This window comes from Phyllobates terribilis, unplaced genomic scaffold (genome assembly GCF_046119375.1).
Source record: "Phyllobates terribilis strain yellow unplaced genomic scaffold, ASM4611937v1 Scaffold_3__8_contigs__length_932513732, whole genome shotgun sequence".
Lineage (NCBI taxonomy): Eukaryota > Metazoa > Chordata > Amphibia > Anura > Dendrobatidae > Phyllobates > Phyllobates terribilis.
This window is the reverse complement of record NW_027362763.1, coordinates 66,806,098-66,829,920: the sequence shown is the minus strand read 5'-3', so window position 1 is coordinate 66,829,920 and position 23,823 is coordinate 66,806,098. Positions and strand designations below refer to the sequence as shown.

Here is a 23,823-nt window from a genome sequence, read left to right as displayed (position 1 = left end):
AATACAGAAAAATCTTTAAATGAGGTGTGTCCAAACTTTTGGTCTGTACTGTGTATATATACAGTATATCTATATATATATATATATATAGATATACTGTACATATGCATTTTATTATGTTTTTCTAATTTTTATGCAGTAAGAAAGGGGGTGAGTCACGCTCCAATTGAATATTCATTGTTGCAAGTGATCTAGAGAACAGGGAGGAAAAACAATAATTAAAATCATATAAGTTACATTATCAAAAAAGAAACCAACAATACACAATAGGAAAAAATGAATAGGGGTCATAAAAGAAAGGAAGACAAGACATCATTTCTAAATCGCCAGATTAATCTTAATTTCCACATACAGCCCATTAGGGCGTAGAGTATTCAACCTATGGATTCACTGTAATTCTTTTGTTTTAAGCAATTATATTCTGTCGCCTCCTCTCCTCAGGGGTGGCACATGATCAATATTTCTTTTCACTATGACCACAATCTATAAAATGTTTTAGGACTGGCAGATCAAGTTTTTTCTTCCTAGTGGTATATCTATGATGGTTTAATCAGATTTTTAGATCCCCTGTGGTCTCCCCCACATACCACAGGTTACATGGACTTTGTAATAAATAAATTAAGTATTAAGAATCACATGGTAGATAGAGATTAATGAAAAAAAGTTATTTGTAATAGGATGTGAGAATTGATTTCTCTTAAGCATATTTACACAATTAATGCAGTTGAGGCAAGGGTAACAACCAGTCCTTAACCAACCTGTCAGTGACAGTTGTTTACTCACTTTTAATGGTCCAACATCTGAATGTACATGGGAATGTACCCTTACTCCAGGTGGTAACAGGAGTGAGATGCACCCCTAAAAAAATGGCGGCGTTTGGCAATAGTCGCATGCCATGAATTTGTCTTAAACATCTGTATAAGCAAATTTGTTGAGGAAAAATTAAAAAAAAAGACTTAAGCACACAGAACTTAAAGATGGGTGTGGAATGTATAGAGCATAAGGCACAAATATAAAAGCCACTAAAAAGAAACAAATTACTTCAGAAAAGCAGAGAAACAGCAATAATGAATGGGGACCATGAGCTTTATCTTAATGCATTTGTTCATTTTTTCTGTAGTTTTTGGTTTTATTACCTGTTTTACATTTGAGCCTTATTCTTTATTCTGTGCCTTTATTAAAGTCTATTTTATTTGTGTTTGTCCATTTTTTTTATGTTCAAGTTTACTAGTGGGCTGAGATTCTGATTTCCAGATGGTTTTGACTGATTCATCAATTGAGACATTTAAAAAAGGTCATAACATTTTCGCAAAAATGAACTCCGGTATCCAACCAGAGTAATTTTATATCTGACTGAATTTTTTACACAAAAATTGCAGACCATGGAACTTTTTGCTTTAAAAGGTTAAAAAAAGAATGATGAGAAAAAAATGTATTTTGTGTAACAAATCATGAACAAGCCCCCATCTGACTATGAGGACTGAAAAATAAAAAAAGTTATGTCTCTAGGAAGAAGGGGAGGAAAAAAACAAAAACAAAAGAATGCAAAATCGCCCCAGGGGTGAAGGGGTTAGACTGTGCAAATGTTGAATCGGGCTCATAGTCTATGAAATTACCATAGACACCATCCAGTAGGAATAATATGGGCGATTAATCCACAAATCCTAATACTTATAGAATTAGGCCAGACATTGATTCTGATATAAAGTCATTTTTTCATATAAGTAAGTGGTTAAATAAATAATTTCTTGGATATCAGGTTGGCATATTTTCTACCAATGACTGTTATCACTTGTTTAATTGCAATTAAAATGTGCACTACCAGCAATCTCAAGGTTGGAGGGAAATTAATGTAAGTTTTAGAAAAGTAGAGACACATTAGGGATCAGTATCGTTTGCTAATTGGTGATCCTGTTAATTACATGGTTGGAGGAAACAAAAATGTAACCTACAGAGAATATAATAACCATTGTAACAAACCATTTTTAAAACCAGTAAAATGTATTTATAAAACAAAAACTATATTTTTGGGATTGATGTAATCGTACTGATCTTTAGATTCAAGTTATTGCTCTTGGAGAAGAGGAGAAAAAAGTAAAAGCACAAAAATTAAAATTGGCACTGGCGGCAAGAGGTTAAAGTTTATTAAAATAAAATCAGAAAACTTCTATAATAAATTTTACTCTACTATTAGAATACGTTCACAATAAAAATCAGGCAAAATAACATTAAGAAATTCACAAAAAAAATACTAATTTCACTTTTCAGCTGTCGAAGAAGTATGGACCCGTGTACACCTTACAATTAGGAGTAGAGAAAGTTGTTGTCATATGTGGGTACGAGGCTGTAAAAGACGCCCTGGTCAATCACGCAGATGAATTTTCAGGAAGACCTAAAGTGGCATTGCTTGACGAAATGTACAAAGGACACGGTAAAGTTCATAAAATTATCACTGATTGGGGATGGATTGATTTTGCTTTACAAATGGCGAAGAGTTGGCTGCTGAGATTTATCTATTTGCCATACTACTCGTATACAAACAGCAGTATAGTAATTTTATTTGTTTGGCCTACAAATGACAAAGAGACGAATATTGCGATTTATATATTTGACACACTACTCATAAAGACCCAACGGTACAATAACTTTATTTCTTTAACCTACAAATGGAAAAGAGACGGCTGCTGAGATTTTTTTTCTTTTCCACACTACTCGTATACACACAGCGGTGCAGTAAAATTATTTGTTTGCCCTTCAAATGGCAAAGAGACGGGTGCTGACATTTATTTGACACAATATTTGTATATATACATATATACAGCGGTAAAGTAAAATTATTTGCTTGGCCTACAAATGGAAAACAGACAGCTGCTGAGATTTATTTATTTGCCACACTAATCGTATAGATATAGCGGTACAGTAAAATTATTTGTTTGGTCTACAAATGGCAAAGAGATGGCTGCAAAGTAGAATTTTTTTTAATGCAAACTGCTTGTAAAGACACGGCTTCAGACTGCACACAGCGGCTTTTTGGCACAGTACTCCCACAGGCAGGGTTGCAGAGTACACACAGTACTCTGTGTTCCAGAGTCTGGGAGCCCTACTGCTACAGGAAACACACATGAAGGAGATCCAACTTGGAGTCCAAACATTTCCAAAAATTAGGGGCAGACACCACTAATGTGGCATCAATTTCCCCAGAGAAGAAATAGTATAATGGGGCTCTGACACACCTTCCACTACAGGCAACCCAACAGATGGAGACCCAACTTGGAGTCTTCACATTTCAAAAAATTGTTAGCAACATCAGCAGCAATAGCGACAGCAGACACAGAAGTAACAACAAAGGTGTCACAGACTGGAATAACGCGAGATCAATGAAGCACACTAAAAACTACACCATCACCTAGTTTGCAACTAGGGTGCAAAAGTCATTGGAGATCCATGACTTGTTCATCTTGATGAAAGTAAGGCAGTCTACACTTTCAGGGGACAGCCGGATGTGCTTATCTGTCAGGACACCACCAGCAGCGTTGAAGACATGTTCTGAGAGAATGCTATCTGCCGGCCATGACAAAACCTCTAAGGCGTGACGGGTGAGCTCAGGCCTCTCTTCCATTTTTGAAGACCAAAATGCAAAAGAGCCCCCTGATGACATTGATATTGAGCTTGAGATACTCCTGCACCATCCTCTCCAGTGGTTCAATACGTGTCAGACATGTACAGCTGGAGCACAGGCTGGTCTAAAAAATGTGTGAAACTACTCACAGAAATTTCTTCTGCCACTTACACTGCTGCTGCTGCTAATATTTTGCGTTGATGACTCGATGTTCCTGGAGTTGGAAGCCTAGAACTGTGATGTACACTGTGTGCCTCACTGCTGTTTTGGTGAAAACCACCCGTAAAATTGTCTACAAGTGTGTTTCGGTACTCCAGCATGTACGGGTCCCTTTCCAGGGGGGAAGCATCTGGCAAAATGTACTCTTGTTCCATGGATCTAGCAGAGTGGCAACCCAGTGGTCAGTGCTATTTCTAATCCTAACAATGCAGGAATCATGTTGCAGAAAATGCAGCAAGAAGGCACTCATGTGTCGGGTGGTTCCATGACGTCCAAATCAATGATGTGTTGATTGCAGGGTAACCCTCAAGCTTGATTCCTCCATCCCCACCCACCAACTATGGGCAACAGAGAGGGGATAATTATTCTCTTCATCTCCTGCCTGTTGCGCGCCCATCACCTATTGCTCCTTCTCCTCCTTCATTTGTTCATCAGCTCCTACATTTTGACAGACAGTTTGTCTGGTACCATTAGCCCCATGATTGCTGTAATGCACACTCCCATGGCACCCGCCTGTATGACGACTGTAAGGAAATTAGAAATACTGTTATCACTTCTGTATCCTCCTCTGCTTCCTTCTTTTCCTCTGGGACCACCAACTTATCCCGCAGACTATTCAAAGTGTGCTCCAGCATGTAGATGACTGGAATAGTGATGCTGATTATGGCATTGTGTAACGGGTCTGGGAGGCGGAACCTCTGAGCTACTTATACAAGGGGGCGGTCCTTGTAAGGGAGAAGGTGGCGACCAGGGAAGACGGGCAGGCAGTCACAGCAGGTGACCGGGACAGTCTCTGGGTGAACGGGCAGGAGGTCACGGCAAGTGACCGGGGCAGTCTCTGGGTGAACGGGCAGGAGGTCACGGCAAGTGACCGGGACAGTCTCTGGGTAAGGGTAGGTACGACCTGTGATGGCTGAGCCTCCAGGAGGGCTAGCAGGCAGATGGTAGATGTGTGCTCCCAGGTGAGCAAGCGAGAGTCTCTGGATAAACGGGTGGTCACAACATGTGACGGCGGATCCTCCAGGTAGGCCAACAGACAGGCAGCAGACGAGCGCTCCCAGGTGAGCGGGCAAGAGTCTCTGGAATAGCAGGTGGTCACAGCACGTGACGGCGGAGCCTCCAGGTAGGCCAACAGACAGGCAGCAGATGAGCGCTCCCAGGTGAGCGGGCAGAAGTCTCTGGGCAGGCAGGTGGTCACAGCACGTGACGGCGGAGCCTCCAGGTAGGCCAACAGACAGGCAGCAGATGAGCGCTCCCAGGTGAGCAGGCAGAAGTCTCTGGGCAGGCAGGTGGTCACAGCACGTGACGGCGGAGCCTCCAGGTAGGCTTAGCAGGCAGGCAGCAGATGTGCGCTCCCAGGTGAGCGGGCAAGCTGGTCCATAGACAGACTGACAGGAGTAGGAAGGCAGACCGTCGGACCTCAGGCTAACAAGCAGGTAGGAGGAATGTCAGGCAGGAAACAGACAGGAAACTGGCAGGATTCTGGCAGGTAACTGGCAGGTAACTGGCAACGGGACCTGAGGGCTGAAGCAGAGTAGTGAACAGTGCAACAACATTGCTCGGGCACCTCCATTTTGGAGGAGGTGCCTTATATATGGTGAAGTCCACCGGCCATTGGCCGGGGACTCCTTAGGATGGCGCGCGTGGGCCCTTTAAGAGGGACGCGCGTGCCCTAAGCACAGTGGCCGGGAAGGAGCGCGCGCTGCCAGCAGAGCGGGAGGAGGACGCCGGGCTAGGAGCAGAGGGGTGAGGGGAACAGCGTCCCTGCCTAGCAGAGGGCAGGGACGCCGGCGCTACAGTACCCCCCCCTTTAGGCCCCCCTTTTTTTAGGCCAGAGAGAAATTTAGCTAGGATGAGAGGGGCATGGATGTTCTCCCGGGGCTCCCACGTTCTCTCTTCAGTACCAAACCCCTTCCAATCTGCTAGAAAAAAGGTCTTCCCTCTTACCCTTTTGGTGGCCAGAATGTTCTCTACCTCAAATTCGTTTTCAGCGGAAACCGTAGCAGGAGGCGTACCTGTAGACTTGGAAAAAGAGTTAAGTACCACAGGTTTGAGGAGAGATACATGGAAGGAGTTAGGGATCCGCAAGTTGGCCGGGAGTTTCAATTTATAGGCCACCGTGTTGATCTGACTGATGACCTCCAGAGGACCGATGAACCGAGGCCCTAACTTATAGGAAGGAATCTTGAGCCGGACATACTTGGACGCGAGCCAGACCTTATCCCCTGGACGGAATTGAGGAGGATCCAGACGTTTTTTGTCAGCATGTCTTTTCATACGCTCGGATGACAGAAGGAGTGCGGACCGGGTACTCTCCCATATGGAGGAAAATTTGTTAACAAAAGATTCCGCAGCCGGATTGTCCACCGAGGTGGAGACGGGAAATGGGATCCGAGGATGCTGACTGAAGACTACAAAAAACGGGGATTTGGAGGAAGATTCACTCTCGTGATTGTTGTAAGAAAATTCGACCCATCGCAGGAGATCCACCCAGTTACAATGGTGGGCATTAACGAAGTGCCGGAGGTAACTGGTCAGGATCTGATTGATCCGCTCCACTTGACCATTGGACTGTGGGTGGTAAGCGGAGGAGAAGTCCAGGGTGACGTCTAGCAATTTACAAGTGGCTCTCCAGAAACGTGAGGTGAACTGTACCCCACGATCCGACACGATGTGACGGGGCAGGTCATGAAGACGGAAGATGTGGCGGATAAAGTATTTAGCCAGCTCGGGTGCAGACGAGAGGCCTGGCAGGGGAATAAAGTGAGCCATCTTGGAAAAGCGGTCAGCAACCACCCAAATGACCGTACAACCGGCAGAGACGGGGAGATCAGTTATGAAGTCCATAGCTATATGCTGCCAGGGGGCAGCGGGTACAGGAAGCGGAAGGAGGCGACCGGCAGGCAGGTGTCTCGGAACTTTGTTGCGGGCACAGGCAGAAACAAAGTCTATTACGTCCTTGTGCAGGGTAGGCCACCAGTAGTGCCGGGTAATAAGCTGGAGGGTCTTTTTCTGACCGGCGTGGCCAGCTAGTTTAGACGAATGACCCTAGTGTAGGATCCTCTCCCGATCGAGTACCGATACGAACGTCTTACCGGGAGGGAGACTATTTAGGCTCACGGGAGCCACCTGCATTACTCTGGCGGGATCGATGATATGTTTCGGTTCCTCCTCGAGATCAGACACCAGAAAGGATTGGGACAAGGCGTCCGCTTTGATGTTCTTGTCGGCCGGGCGAAAATGTAGAACAAAATCAAAGTGAGCAAAAAACAAGGACCACCGGGCTTGGCGCAGGTTAAGTCTCTGGGCATGCTGGAGGTAAGTCAAGTTCTTGTGGTCAGTGTAAATTATTACCGGATGAAGAGCCCCCTCGAGTAGGTAACGCCACTCCTCCAATGCCAGCATGATGGCCAATAACTCTCGGTCTCCTATGGAATAATTGCGCTCAGAAGAGGAGAAGAGTTTGGAGAAGAAGCCGCAAGTTACCATCCTCCCGGAAGATGATTTTTGAGTAAGTACCGCTCCGGCTCCAGAGGAGGAGGCGTCAACCTCCAGGAAGAACTGCTTGTTGCCGTCCGGGCGATGCAGCATCGGGGCGGAAGAGAAGGCCTGTTTTAAGGAAAGAAAGGCCTCCTCTGCTTCGGGCGTCCACTCTTTGGGATTAGTGCCCTTACGGGTGAGCGCGGAAATTGGGGCTGTCCGGGAAGAGAAGTGCGATATGAAGAGACGGTAGTAGTTGGCGAAGCCCAGGAACCGCTGAATGGCCTTCAACCCCTCCGGTCGGGGCCATTTCTCGATGGCAGACAGTTTCTCTGGATCCATTCGTAGGCCGGTCTGAGAAATAATGTAGCCCAAAAACGGAAGCGAGGTCTGCTCAAAGAGGCACTTCTCATATTTAGCGAAGAGGTGATTCTGCCTGAGCCTGAGCAGGACCTGACGAACGTCCCTCCGGTGAGTCTGGAGATCCGGAGAAAAGACCAAGATGTCGTCCAGGTACACCACTACGCAGGAGTAGAGAAGGTCCCAGAAGATGTCATTGACCAACTCTTGAAAGACGGCAGGAGCGTTACAGAGACCAAAGGGCATTACCAGATATTCATAGTGGCCGTCCCGGGTGTTGAATGCAGTCTTCCATTCATCCCCTTGACGGATACGGACCAGGTTGTACGCCCCACGGAGGTCCAGTTTGGTAAAGATTCTAGCCCCCCTCAGACGATCAAATAATTCTGGAATGAGCGGAAGGGGGTACTTATTCTTCACCGTGATCTGGTTAAGGCCTCTATAGTCTATACAGGGAAGGAGAGAGCCGTCCTTCTTTTTTACGAAAAAGAAGCCTGCTCCCGCCGGGGAGGTAGATTTCCGGATGAATCCCCTGGCCAAATTCTCCTCAATATATTCGGACATCGACCGGGTCTCAGCAGCGGACAATGGGTAAATACGCCCACGGGGAGGCGTAGTACCGGGTAACAGGTCGATAGGACAGTCGTATGGTCTATGAGGGGGTAATGTCTCTGCCTCCTTTTTATTAAAGACATCAGCAAAAGACCAATAGGGAATCGGAAGTCCAGGTAGATTAGTTGGGGTAGGAGAAGGACGGACAGGATGAACAGGAACCAAACAAGTCTTATGACAGTCCTGTCCCCAGCGAAGGACCTCTCCGGTCTGCCAGTCAAGCACGGGTGCGTGTCTCTGGAGCCAAGGTAGACCTAGTAAGAGGGCGTGAGAGAGTCCAGGCAGAACATGAAAAGAGATGCTCTCAGAATGTAGCATTCCCACCTGCAGAGTTATGGATTCGGTGATGAGTTGGATGGGACGTGGTAAGAGGCCCCCATCCACAGCAGCGACAGATAAGGGTACATCCAGAGGTTTGGTGGGAATGCGGTATTTTTCTACCAGGGACTGTGAAATAAGATTCCCGGCTGCTCCAGAGTCAAGTTGGGCTAGTTCGAAATAACGATTCTCCCCGCAGATAATTGAGACTGACAGCAGCAGAGATGGAGAGGATTTATTCTTGTCTAGGTCGACCTCTCTGAGCGAACCTAGACACAGGCGTTTCCCGACCTCTCCGGGCAGATACGGATCCGGTGCTCCTTACTGCCACAGTAGAAGCAGCTCCCCTCGGCACGGCGTAAGTCCTGACGGGCTTTGACCATCTTGGTCTGGTCGACCTGCATAGGCTCAGGAGAGTGTACCTGGTGAGAAACGGAGGGAGTGACGGGTTTCTGAAAAGTAGGAGCTAGACGTGGAAACCTCCTCTCACGGGTGACCTCTTTGGCACGCTCCTGGAACCATAGGTCAATCCGGGTGGCAAGAGTTATTAGGTCATCGAGAGTGGTAGGAATGTCCCGACCGGCGAGTTCATCTTTAATACGGCCGGACAGACCCTCCCAGAAAACAGATACCAGAGCGTCGTTATCCCAGGCCAGCTCCGAGGCAAGGGTACGGAACCATATGGCATATTGGCCCACGGTGAGACTTCCCTGAAGGAGGCGTAGCAGAGATGATGCGGATGAGGTCTTCCGTCCGGGTTCGTCGAAGACTTTCCGGAAAGCCGTGAGAAAGGCAGGCAAGTCGGACACCAGGGGGTCTCCTCTCTCCCATAGAGGATTTAGCCAGGCCAGGGCCTCCCCGGTGAGATGGGACATGATGAAGGCAATTTTGGCCCGGTCGGAGTTAAACTGGTGGGACAGGAGTTCAAAGTGCAGGGTGCACTGATTTATGAAGCCCCGAGCCTGAGCGGAGTCGCCTCCGAAGCGAGGAGGTGCAGAAAGCCGGGGTCCGGGGTAGGATACCATGGTATTGGTGGGCAGCGGAGCTGCCGGATTGCGAGTTATGGCACTGTCGGTGGTTGCTGGTGGAGCAGTCAGAGTGTCCAGGCGAGAATTGACATTCCGCAGGTGACCCAGGATGGACTCTTGTTGGGACCTCTGACGGGACAGTTCATGACATAGGTCCGAGAGCGAGGGAGCTTGGGTGCCACCGGGTTCCATGGCCCGAGCAAACTGTAACGGGTCTGGGAGGCGGAACCTCTGAGCTACTTATACAAGGGGGCGGTCCTTGTAAGGGAGTGGGTGGAGACCAGGGAAGACGGGCAGGCAGTCACAGCAGGTGACCGGGACAGTCTCTGGGTGAACGGGCAGGAGGTCACGGAAAGTGACCGGGGCAGTCTCTGGGTGAATGGGCAGGAGGTCACGGCAAGTGACCGGGACAGTCTCTGGGTAAGGGTAGGTACGACCTGTGATGGCTGAGCCTCCAGGAGGGCTAGCAGGCAGATGGTAGATGTGTGCTCCCAGGTGAGCAAGCGAGAGTCTCTGGATAAACGGGTGGTCACAACATGTGACGGCCGATCCTCCAGGTAGGCCAACAGACAGGCAGCAGACGAGCGCTCCCAGGTGAGCGGGCAAGAGTCTCTGGAATAGCAGGTGGTCACAGCACGTGACGGCGGAGCCTCTAGGTAGGCCAACAGACAGGCAGCAGATGAGCGCTCCCAGGTGAGCGGGCAGAAGTCTCTGGGCAGGCAGGTGGTCACAGCACGTGACGGCGGAGCCTCCAGGTAGGCCAACAGACAGGCAGCAGATGAACGCTCCCAGGTGAGCGGGCAGAAGTCTCTGGGCAGGCAGGTGGTCACAGCACGTGACGGCGGAGCCTCCAGGTAGGCTTAGCAGGCAGGCAGCAGATGTGCGCTCCCAGGTGAGCGGGCAAGCTGGTCCATAGACAGACTGACAGGAGTAGGAAGGCAGACCGTTGGACCTCAGGCTAACAAGCAGGTAGGAGGAATGTCAGGCAGGAAACAGACAGCAAACTGGCAGGATTCTGGCAGGTAACTGGCAACAGGACCTGAGGGCTGAAGCAGAGTAGTGAACAGTGCAACAACATTGCTCGGGCACCTCCATTTTGGAGGAGGTGCCTTATATATGGTGAAGTCCACCGGCCATTGGCCGGGGACTCCTTAGGATGGCGCGCGCGGCCCCTTTAAGAGGGAGGGAGCGCGCGCGCGCGCCCTAAGCACAGTGGCCGGGAAGGAGCGCGCGCTGCCAGCAGAGCGGGAGGAGGACGCTGGGCTAGGAGCAGAGGGGTGAGGGGAACAGCGTCCCTGCCTAGCAGAGGGCAGGGACGCCGGCGCTACACATTGTTAGAGCAAACCATTTTAGCAGTAATTTCGAAACTGTGTAGAAGGTGCAGAGGTCTTTCATCTGTGCCCATTTGGCAAGCGTGATTTGCACCACATCTGCACTGCGTTGGCCCAGGCTATCCAAAATGACATACTGCACTAGGACTCTTTGCTGCTGCCACAGTCATTGCAACATGTGCAGAGTGGAATTCCTTTGTGTCGGCACATCGCATATCAATCGGTTAGCTGGTAGGCCGAAAGACCTCTGTAGCAATGCAAGTTGATGATTTGTGGTGTGCAAACGGTGAAAGTGAGCACACAGTGACCGTGCTTTCTGCAGAAGTTCATCCCGGCCGGGATAATTGCGGAGAAATTGCTGAACCACCAGTTTGAGGACACGAGCCATTAAAGGCATGTGAGTCTGATTGCCCCGGTGTAGGCCTGCCAACAGGTTTGCACCGTTATCCCACACAGCCTTCCCTAACTCCAGGTTCAGTGGAGACAGCCATTGCTCAAACTCAGCCAGGATAGCTGTTCATAACTCTTGAGCTGTATAACTGTGATCTCCAAGGCATATTAATTTAAACACTGCTTGATTGCGGTGAGCCCTGGCTGCGCAGTATGGAGGTGGGGGAGATTTTCTTTGAACTGTTGGAAAGCGTGTCTCAATAAGGGAGAGATTGAGTGTGCAGGTGGAGGCCGTCGAGGAGGTGTAGGAGGCAGAAGCAGTGGAGGAAATGTTAGAGAGGCTAACAACCCCTTCCCTGCCTGGCTCAACAGCCACCAGAGTCACACAGTGCCCAGTCAGCGAGATGTAACACCTCTGGCCTTGCTTGCTCATCCAAGTGTCAGTGGTGAAATTCACCCTGTCTGACATAGATTTTTTCAAGGAATGGGTGATGTTGTCTGTGACATGCTGGTGTAGCACAGGCACAGCTTTCTTAGAGAAGTAATGGTGACTGAGCAACTGGTACTGAGGAACTGCGATGGCCATCAACTTTCGGAAACTGTCTGTATCCAGGTGGAAAGCGAGCATTTCTGTGGCCAGCAGATTGGAGATGGTGAAATTCAAGCTCTTTGCTTTGACATGTGTAGGAGGAAACAATCTTTTACTTGACCACAACTGTGGGACCAAGGGCTAGCTGTGTTGCTGAGAGAGGGTGGAATAGGGTGAACATGCCAAACTGCTGGAGTGAGGTGCAGGAGGAGATGTTATGCAGAGGAGGAAGAAACAGCAGATGCAGTTGATGGGGCGACCAGTGGTCGGTGAGGCCCGTTAGTCTGCATTTTAGGGCAGTGAGATTCCCAGGCTAATGCATGTTGATCACGCATGTGCCGGTTCATGCATATAGTAGTCAAATTTTTGCAATTTTTGCCTCTACTCAGTCATTTTTTGCAAAGTTGGCAGATAACGTGAGTTTGGTCATCCTTTGTGGTTTCAAAAAAGGTCAAGGCTAGGAAACCCTTGCTTCCCCTGCGAACTTCAGTCCCGTGACCGCTGCTGTCCACAGCCAGAGTTGTGGCTGAGGGTGCAGTGCTTGTCGTGGTTGCATCACTTCGTGAAGCCGCAATGAAACCTTCTCATTTTTCTCCTCCTCCATCTACTCTGCTGAGCTACTTAGCTGAATGCCTATGAGATTACAGCAAGTGGGATCTACAACCTCATTGTCATCCTCTCTCTTCTCCCACTCCTCACCCTGAGAGTCACCCTCCTCTTCTACCTGCCTTGACAGCACAGCACAGTCTGCGTGCACCTCAAGTACAGTGGGGGAAAAAAGTATTTAGTCAGTCACCAATTGTGCAAGTTCTCTCACTTAAAAAGATGAGAGAGGCCTGTAATGGACATCATAGGTAGACCTTAACTATGAGAGACAAAATGAGAAAACAAATCCTGAAAATCACATTGTCTGATTTGGAAAGAAATTTTTTTTAAATTTTGGAGAAAAATAAGTATTTGGTCAATTACAAATAAGCAAGATTTCTGGCTCTCACAGACCTGTAACTTCTTCTTTAAGAGGCTCCTCTGTCCTCCACTCATTACCTGTAATACTGGCACCTGTTTGAACTTGTTATCAGTATAAAAGACCCCTGTCTGCAACCTCAGTCACACTCCAAACTCAACTATGGTGAAGACCAAAAAGCTGTCGAAGGAAAGCAGAAAGAAAATTGTAGCACTGGACCAGGCAAGGAAGACTGAATCTGCAATAGGCAAGCAGCTCGATGTGAAGAAATCAACTGTGGGAGCAACAATTTGAAAATGGAAGACATACAAGACCACTATAATATAATCTCCTTCAATCTGGAGCTCCACACAAGATCTCACCCTGTGGGGTCAAAATGATCTCAAGAACAGTGAGAAAAATCCCAGAACCACACGGGGGGGACCTAGTGAATGACCTGCAGAGAGCTGGGGACCAACATTACACAGGCTATCATCAGTAACACACTACGCCACCAGGGACTCTGATCCTGCAGTGCCAGACGTGTCCCCCTGCTTAAGCCACTACATGTCCGGGCCGGTCTGAAGTTTGCTAGAGAGCATTTGGTTGATCCAGAAGAGTATTGGGAGAATGTCATATGGTCAGATGAACCCAAAGTAGAACTGTTTGGTAGAAACACAACTCCTAGTGTTTGGAGGAGAATGAATGCTGAGTTGCATCCAAAGAACACCATACCTACTGTGAAGCATGGGGGTGGCAACATCATACTTTGGAGCTGTTTCTCTACCAAGGGACAAAAATGATTAATCCGTGTACATGAAAGAATGAATGGGGCCATGTATCGTGAGATTTTGAGTGTAAACCTCCTTCCATCAGCAAGGGCATTGAAGATGAAACATGGCTGGGTGTTTTAGCATGACAATGATCCCAAGCACACCACCAGGGCAGTGAAGTAGTGGCTTCGTAAGAAGCATTTCAAGGTCCTGGAGTGGCCTGGCCAGTCTCTAGATCTAAGCCCTATAGAAAACCTTTGGAGGGAGTTGAAAGTCCGTGTTGCCCAGTGACAGCCCCAAAACATCACTGCTCTAGAGGAGATCTGCATGGAGGAATGGGCCAACATACCATCAATCGTGTGTGCCAACCTTGTGAAGACTTATGCAAAACGTTTGACCTCTGTCGTTGTCAGCAAAGGATATATAACAAAGTATTGAGATGAACTTTTGTAATTGACGAAATACTTATTTTCCATCAAAATTTGAAAAAAAATTCTTTCCAAATCAGACAATGTGATTTTCAGGATTTGTTTTCTCATTTTGTCTCTCACAGTTGAGGTCTACCTATGATGTCAATTACAGGCCTCTTTCATCTTTTTAAGTGGAAGAACTTGCATCATTGGTGGCTGACTAAATACTTTTTTTCCCTGCTGTATGTATGTCTCATAAGGATCACCTCTGGGGTTTAACGTCTGGTGAGGACGGTCTGGATTCTGCTCGGACCCTACTTCATCAGGCCTTGGATCCAACAGAAAAAAAATTTGGGCATCGGTGCATATTAGTGATGAGCAAACGTGCTTGGATAAGGGGCTAACCAAGCATGCTCAAGTCCTGACCGAGTATCTTCGCCGTGTTGGTATATTCTGTTCGAGGCCTTGTGTCTGCATGATTTGTGGCTGTTAGACGGCCTCAACACATGTGTGGATTCCCTAACAAATAGTCAATCCCTGATGTGTTGAGGCTGTCTAACAGCCGCAAATCATGCAGACTCGGGGATTTGAACATAATATACAAGCATGCCGAAGATACTCTGTTAGGACTCGAACGTGCTTTCCTCCTCTTGAGTCTGTGAATCTTTGGAGCAGACCTCTGATGCCCATGGAATAGAATATGTGAGCAGCTCTGCAGACTCGCCCATCTGTGTTTTCCCACAGTCAGTTGGATGGCTGGAGAGTTGTAAACAAGGGTAATTGGGGTGTCACCTCTGGGACTGTAATATGTGTGATGTTAAGGTGGAGGAAGAGGAGGAGAGGCCATTTTATGCAGCGCTTGCCATCCACTGGAGCACATGCTCTTTCTGGCACTCATATACAAGGCATAAAGCTGTGCGGCAGCCAAAGAAAGGGGATGGAGTAGCCCATCCAGTAACAGAAGTTGTCAGTTGTCTTTGGATAGGGCGAGACAATGTTTGTTCAGCAGAGCTTTCAGTAACATTACCACCTACCCTACGTACAACTCGAGCACCAAGCCTATTCTCCTTTCCACAATGACATGGCTTTTTCCCACTTATGTTGGATGTAACCTTTCCCTCATTTAACCAGCTGTTTCACAACCCTAGTCCCAGAACTGTCAGTCATCTGTCACTAAATAAATAATCAGTATTTATCTGCTGAGATAGTGTGGCTGGACCGCAGAATTAGCAAAAAGGATTTATATGCTGAAGTGTGGACTGGTGTCTGGACCACACAATTAGCACAAAGGATTTGGATGCTGTATGTGGACTGGTGTCTAGACCACACAATTAGCACAAATGACTTAGATGCTGAAATGTGGACTGGTGTCTGGACCACATAATTAGAACAAAGAATTTATATGCTGAAGTGTGGACTGGTGTCTAGACCACACAATTAGCACAAAGGATTTAGATGCTGAAGTGTGGACTGCTGGCTGGACCACTCAATTAGCACAAAGGATTTAGATGCTGAAATGTGGACTGGCATCTAGACCACACAATTAGCACAAAGGATTTTGATGCTGAAATGTGGACTGGTGGCAGGACCACACAATTAGCACAAAGGATTTAGATGCTGAAATGTGGACTTCTGGCTGGACCACAAAATTAGCATAAACGATTTAGATGCTGAAATGAGGAATGGTATCTGGACTAAAAAATTAGCACAAAGGATTTAGATGCTGAAATGTGGAATGCTGGCTGGATCACACAATTAGCACAAAGAATTTAGATGCTGAAATGTGGACTGGTGTCTGGACCACACAATTAGCACAATGAATTTAGATGCTGAAATGTGGACTGCTGGCTGGACCACACAATTAGCACAAAGGATATAGATGCTGAAATATGGACTACTGTCTGGACTACACAATTAGCACAAAGGATTTAGATGCTGAAATGTGAATTGTTGTCTGGACCACACAATTATCAAAAAGAATTTAGATGCTGAAATGTATGTGAACTGGTGGCAGGACCACACAATTAGCACAAAGGATTGATATGCAGGAAGGTCAATTTGACACAGTATGCTATCTATCTGAACTAGCTGACAATAAACTGCCTTGCTAACTATCTGACTACTTGCAGCAGCAGCAGCCTCACTATGCTGTTACAATAACAAAATGGCACCAAAGCCACATGTCCGGTTTTTATATGGAGAGAGACATGTGACTTTGGCAGACAGTAACAAAAGTCCATTTGTCTTGACATTGTTGATGGTTTCTGTGCCCAGATTGGCTGCCAGAATTTCAACACATTAAGTTAATGAACAAAAAGAATTACTGTCAGCCGATTGTGCAATGTTCACGCCGACTTTGAGATTGACAAATCTTTTCCCACCAAGTTTGCTTAACTCTAATGCAGATATACACACAGGGGGGGTTACAGAGTACACACAGCAGCTTTTGACACAGTAGACCCACAGGTGGGGTAGCAGAGCACACACTGCAGCTTTTGGCACAGTATTCCCTCAGCTATGAGTGCAGAGTACACTCAGCAGCCTAATGCTACAGTATTCCCACAGGCAGGGTTGTAGAGTACACACAGTGGCTTTTGGCACAGTGCTCCCAGAGGCAGAGTTTCAGAGTACACACAGCCGCTTTTGGCACAATTCTGCCACAGGCGGGTTGCAGAGCACACACAGAGGCTTTTGTCACACTACTTTAACAGGCTGGGTTGCAGAGCACACAGTGGCTTTTGGCACAGTACTCCCACAGATATGAGTGCAGAGTACATGCAGCAGCTTAAAGGCACAGTACTCCCACAGGCAGGGTTGCAGAACACATACAGCAGCTTAAAGGCACAGTGCTCCCATAGTCAGGTTTGCAGAGTACATACAGTGGCTTTTGGCACAGCTCTTCCACAAGCGGGGTTGCTGACACGCAAAGTGTGGGAAAGACTTAGTGCAACACAAAGGGAAGAGGGAAAGGGAACACAGACTCTAGGGAAAGGGGAGAGTGGAGACCTTCTAGGCTGGTCTAGTGTCACCCTGTCTCCCCTAGTGACCCTATATTGGCTCTTCACCAATCGCCAGAAGCGTGTCTCTCCCTGCCTTTTCCTGGCATATGGCTAAGGCTAGGGAAGGGAAGAGATGAGCACTAGTCGATCCCCACTGAACACTAAAGATAACAAGGGAGGACAAACAGGGGAAATAGCATAGCTTTAGATGACTCCAGAAAAATGCACACATGTCCTCAAGCTCCAAAGAGGAAGAAGTACTGCTCTTGCTAAAGCCTTCACAAGGAGTAATGAATATTGCCGACACCTCCCGCTGAAACACAGCAGGTATTTATACACCCAGACCAGGGTGTAAATTAGCCAGAGGGAGGTAACGCCTGAGTCCTAGAGACAGCCTCTAAGAAGATGTCTGTAATGACAAACGTAGAGATCTCTTGAAATCAACTGCAGGATGACTATCTGTCACTTCAGACACACCTGTGACAGCGGCAAAGTACACACAACAGCTTTTGGCACAGTACTCCCACAAGCAGCATTGCAGAGTACACACAGCAGCTTTTGGCCACAGATATGGGTGCAGAGAACACACAGCGGCTTAAAGGCAAAATGCGCTACCTAACAATGTCCCCCCCCCTCCTACTGCATCCTATCCCTATCCTATCACTAATCAAAGCAGAAAGGTGTTGGCCCTCATACAGGCAGGATCATGTGCTGAGCTGGCCAATCACAGCCATGACAATACTTGGAATGGCTGTGATGGATCCGGAAGTGCCCACAGCCTAAAAGCTCGTTAAGTTGAAGAAGCAGAAAAGCAGCACTCACCAAATCTTCATGGCTAAAAGTCCTTTATTCCACCTCCACCCCTGTGAATTTCCCTAATTCACCTGCATGCTGTGTAACGAATGTTCAAACTATTTGGAATAAAGGACTTTCAGCCATGAAGATTTGGTTAGTGCTGCTTTTCTGTTTCTTCCATGCAATATTTATCCAAGTCTCAGCATTTGCACCACCAGTTATTATTTTTAAGCAGTGGCCTCTATCTGTGATCATCCTATAAGAGGTTTGAATTGGTGCCTTAACACTTTTGCTCTATCTTTGTACCTTAAGGCTTGTTAATCTGCTGCACTGCAGCCTTTCTGCAAACTTTATTAGGTATCCGAACCAGAAAAGTAAACCATACATCCTGCTAAAAGTCAGTATTCAGGGTTCAGAACCAGACACTAGGTGCTTCATTTGGACCCCAAACTTTACAGTTTGGTTTCGCTCATCCCAAGTCAGGAACTTTGCAAATATGTGTGGTGGGCCACTGGGGAGGTGCCAGATGTTGCAGAAGGGCCAGCTGGGGTGTGTAGCCTCACTGGCAGCAGATAATGAAGTCAAGGTAGCTGAAGTGGGTTGCTGGACCCCTCAACGCTTCCCTCGTGTCCACAATAATTTCAAAAGTGGGAGGTGGCACTTGTGGATGGTATAGGACCCCCCAGGGGGCACTCCTGTAGCCGTGGTGTCTGGGTGTAAGTTTTGGAGTACTCGTGATATTTGTGCAATCTCAAGCAGCCAGACACGCAGGTGAACTTGTAAACATAATAATTTTACTGAATGAGGTAACGGGGTGCAGTCTCTCTTATAGGCAAAGTTCACAGTATATTGTGAATAAGGAAGTTATGGTTTTCTACTCATGAGACAAGCATTGTTATTGCCCCTGGCTGCTGGAGCAGAGTTCTCTTCACTCTCTTGTACAGGAATAGCTATCTACAGTCCAGGAAATATTACACTGATGGAGGGACCTTCACAGATTGGCTCTCTGTGGAAAACACACTAAAGTGTGGATGTACTCAGTTTTTATCCCACCGTTCTCTCTTGCATCGGGTAGGTTTAAGCAAAGTCGGTGGCGTGGCAGCTACGCAGATCTAGTCCTGGCTAGAAGCGATCAGGATAACCAGAGAGCAGGAGAGCCCATGTACAGCTTTCTCTCTCCTGACTAGAAGACACTTCACTCTTTTTGTGAAGGAGATTATATGAGGAAAAATGTCCCCTCAGCGTAGACTGGCATTGAAAACTCTTCTCTGAGAGAAAATAGTGTCTCTCCTAGATCTTCCTTAGGCAGCTGGAATTGCCCATAACTGGTCTGTACCAAGGTTCAGTCAGAGTGTGGCCTGAGCTGGGAGGCTCCTCCGAGCCGTTGATATGGCAGCTTGTTGTGTGGGTATTAATCATTACTAGTGTTGAGCCACCCCCGTAGTGTTCGAGTTCGGTTCGGTTCGTCGAACACCCGTGTGTTCGCCGAACTGTTCGTCGAACACCTTCGAACACCGTTAAAACCAATGGCAGGCAAACAAAAACACATAGAAACACATAGAAAACACCTTCAAAGGTGTCCAAAAGCTGACAAACTGCTCAGAAGACATAACTAACACATGGAAAAGTGACAAGTACATATAGTCATGCGAAAATAAAAGAGGTGGAGGAGTAAAAGGAGGGGGAGACACAGATATAGGAATGTCATGCCCTTCTAAAATCCAAAAAGTGAGAAGCCGACACGGCCAGTCCGCTCCTGCCCGTGCCACCTCCGTGTCGCCGGGTTTGTGCCAGAGCCGCGGTGAACCCTGACGGCCAGCCCCCCTCTCCCAATACTGGTGCCTGTCCGCTGGTGGGTCGAGCGAGCCCCCCTGTGGTGGAGGCAGCTCTAAGCTTTTTAATTTAAATTGTCTCTCTAATTTGAATGAATACACTTTAAATCCATTTACAAGGATCTATTGGAGGGCAAGTCTCATGCCAGCAGCCGCGGTAATTCTAGCTCCAGTAGCGTCCACTAAAGCTGCTGCAGTTAAAAAGCTTTTATAAGGATCGAGCTCGGCTGTCCACCGCAAGGCATCCTACTGCCAGTCCCAGCCCCTATGCCTTGGGGTGCCTCCTGATGCTCTTCACTAAGTATCCCATGGTCCCGAAGCATTTCCTTTGAAAAAATTAAGTGTCTAAACTACAGGTGGTGCAGCTTGCTTAACAGCCGGGATAATCCGCTGACTAGCAGACACTGCTACTAGGCACAAAGTATTTCCTGGGCTAGATGCAGTTAAAAATTTGTAATTAGATACTCTCGTTGGATGCTGAGAAAGCATTCCATAGAGTCTCCTGGCACGCCATATATGATTCTCTTAAAAAGCTTGGGGTAGGGGTCTAGGGGACCCTTTTATAGCCAAAATCACGGCCCTGTATCGCAATACGTCACCTAGGCTGAAGATAAATGGAACTGTAGCACCCTGAGGGCTCGGTTGCTACAGACGTATTGCACCTCACCCAGAGGTGTGATATCTCACTCTCAGGTAAGGATGAAGTGTGGATCAGGACACGACACCTGCATGCATTACACCACATTGCCGTGGGGCAGGGCGACCAATATGCCCCTGAGATGGGCACGACAGTCCCTGTCCCTGGCTGGAGTGGGGGGAGGGAACACTGAGGAAGGGGAACCCTGTAGTGCAGGAGCAGGGAGGAAGCAGTTCCTGGGTGCATTGAGAAGGGTGTATAAAAGGTGGGCACCATCTTAGTTCAGTGCAGAGAAGTCTGAGCAGAAGTGGCAGGGAGCAGGGGCTCTGTATGAGCTCTGCTCCGGAGGCGGGCCTAGTAACAGAGGCCCAGGCCTGGAAGAGGGAGAAGGAAGGAAGAGGAGCGGAGAAGGCTCCAGGAACGAGGAATGAAGGGATCCCAGGGGTGCGGACGGGCGAGTCGCCACCGCACGCCCGAATCCACCTGCGTGGAGGGGTCAGGCCAAAGGGGGAGACCGGTCCCCGAACTAGTGGAGGCAGGAAACGACCCTCAGCTAGAAACCGGAGGCTCTGACATTTTATGTGGCGCAGCCCCTCGCTACACCCGCTAGGAAGGCACCACATAGGGTCAGGGAAACTGGCGCCAAGTTTACCAAGAGGAGGCCCGAGGCAGCCGGACAGAAGTGTTGGTAAGAAAGGCCAGACAAAGGACACACAAAGGGGGTCCTGTGAAGTGCTCCAAAGTTATCTGGGAGTTGTCTGAGCCCCTCACCTGGTGAGCACAGTACGACGTGGGCAGCCGTTACCTGCAGACGTGGTCTGGATAATAAGAACTGTGAGTAAAGGCCCTGAACTGCATCACTGACTCCGTGTCGTTACTGCTGCTGCTCTGCACCATCACCCCCATCCTCCGCATACACTGCCCTGAGGCTATACTCCTCCCGTGGGGAGTTATGCTACGCTCTGCTGCACCCACAACACCAGCCTCAGCGGTCTGCCCTGTAGCGGCGGTTCACTCTGACCGCAATCCACGGGTGGCGTAGTCGGACATTTAAACATCAAAACCACATAAATAGTTCCGCCACTGGTTTGACCGCCCTGAGCCACGGAACCGGGTCGCCGCCACGAAGACTGCAACCACCAACATCCACCAAAAAGGGTCCGGCTCCGGGTGTCCCAAGGCCCAGGGGGTGCGTCAGAACATTTTCATCACCTTTCACAATCACCAATGGGACAAGGCAGTGATGTCCTCTGTTCCCTCTCTTATACATCCTAGTGACGGAGCACCTGCTCTCATCAATTCGCCATAACCCCAATATTAGGTGGATTGAGGTGGGAGGCACCGAGTACAAGTGCTCTCTATTTGCTGATGATGTCCTAGTATATATCACTCAATCACATATATCCATCCATGCTGTTATGGCTGAAATAGATCACTTTGTTACATGGTAAAATTTTAAAATCAATGCAGCGAAGTCTGAGGCCCTCGATGTCTCCCTCCCCAAATCCATATAGGATTCCATCCAGTCCAACTTTCCCTTTGCCTGGCCCTCACAGGGTATCAAATACTTAGGAATTCCTATTCATAGAGACCTCTCCCATCTATGTTATCTTAATTTTGGGCCCTTTATTGAACAACTCCATACAGACCACGGTTGGCAAGTTAGAACTGTAAGATTCACTACGTGAACCACTGGTGTTTTGTGGAAAAGCACATGTACACTGCGTTCCAAATTATTATGCAAAAAGTGTTTAGGAGTGATAAGGGAAGAATTTGTTTGTTTGTCAGTTAAACTCATTGATGGTGATGTGTGTCAGGGCTCTTTATATCACTGTAAGCAATTGCAGACACCTGTGCTAATTAGTTTGGCAGGTGTGTCCAATGAAAGGCAAGACTACTTAAGAAGGCTCTCTCACATTATTAAGCAGCCTACATTTTCTGCCAAAATGGGAAAGAAAAAGGATGTGTCGGCTGCTGAGAAGCAACAAATTGTGGAGTGTTTAGGTCAAGGCATGACTACAATCAACATTGTGCGATGATCAGGATGAAGTGTCTTGGCAATCAAGAAGTATGTAGCTGATTCACAGTATACACGTGTGCGTGCTGATAAGGGCAAATTGAGGACTCTTTCCTACAGGCAATTACGTCAGGTTGAAAGAGCAGCGGCAAAAAAGCCTTGTCATAGCAGCAGACAAGTTTTTGAAGCTGCTTGTGCCTCCAACGTCCCCCGAACAACAAGATGCAGGGTCCTTCAGAGGTTTGCAGCTGTGCATGCGCCATCCTGTCGACCTCCTCTATCCACTTCACACAAGCAGAAACGGCTCCAGTGGGCCAAACATTACATGAAGACTGATTTCAAAACTGTTTTGTTCACGGATGAGTGCCGTGCAGCGCTCGATGGTCCAGATGGATGGAGTGGAGGATGGCTGGTTGATGGACACCCCACGCAAACACGGCTACAGCGCCAACAAGGAGGAGGTGGAGTAATGTTTTGGGCTGGAATCATGGGGAGAGAGATTGTCGGCCCCTTTAGGATCCCTGAAGGCGCTAAAGATGAACTCCATAATGTATGTGGATTTTCTCAAACAGCACTTCCTGCCATGGTTCAAGAAGAAGAACCGTGTATTTCACAGCAAGATCATTTTTCTGCATGATAATGCACCATCTCATGCTGCACATAAAACATCTGCATCTCTGGCTGATATGGGCATAAAAGGGGACAAACTTATGGTGTGACCCCCATGCTCCCCTGACCTCTACCCCATTCAGAACCTTTGGCGCATCATTAAAAGGAGTGTCTATGATGGCGGGAGGCAGTTCACATCTAAGCAACAGCTCTGGGAGGGTATTCTGTCCTCATGCAAAACAATTGAAGCAGAAACCATCCAAAACCTGACAAATTCAATGGACGAGAGAGTTCAGAAGCTCCTTTCGAACAAGGGGTCCTATGTGAAAATGTAACATCACCTAGAATAAAGTTTTGAGTTGAAAACTGTTTGATTTCAGTTTCTAACAACCTGCTAATGCTTATAATTTCAAAAATGACCATTTTTTTGGTCTTTATTAAAATGAAAAGGTTGATCGAAAAGTTTGGGGGATCTAAGAGTGTGGCAACCCAGTAGTCATGATTACTTCGAATTCTGACAATATGAGTGTCATGCTGCAGGTAGTGCAGCAAGAAGGCACTTATGTGCCTTGCGCATCTCGGAGCCCCAAAATTATTTTCCGGGCTAGATGCAGCTAAAAATTATTTTTAATTTTAAATCTGGTGAAGCTTTAGTATAGATGGCCTAATAGGATCAGTGCTGCACACTGCTACAAAGCCCAAATTATTTTCCAGTCAAGATACAGATAAACATGATTAGTAATTTGAAAGCTTAAAACGGTTGGTAGGGTGATTTTAACCAATCATCAAGCTTTTACTCTCCCCAGGATGACACAGGGATAGAAAAGTCGTTTCGGATCCATGATGTGTTCATCTTTATGAA

General features: G+C 47.7%; 1 protein-coding gene across 2 annotated transcripts in view; it reads left to right on the top strand.

Moving 5' to 3' along the window:
• The window catches only part of LOC141258814 (cytochrome P450 2K1-like), a 209,279-nt gene that overhangs the window by 36,499 nt on the left and 148,957 nt on the right, over positions 1-23,823 (top strand). For both annotated transcript variants that reach the window (XM_073673964.1, XM_073673965.1), the window contains exon 3: positions 2,269-2,431. In XM_073673964.1, the coding sequence (XP_073530065.1) occupies positions 2,269-2,431 (163 nt within the window). The remainder of the gene's footprint in view (positions 1-2,268; positions 2,432-23,823) is intronic.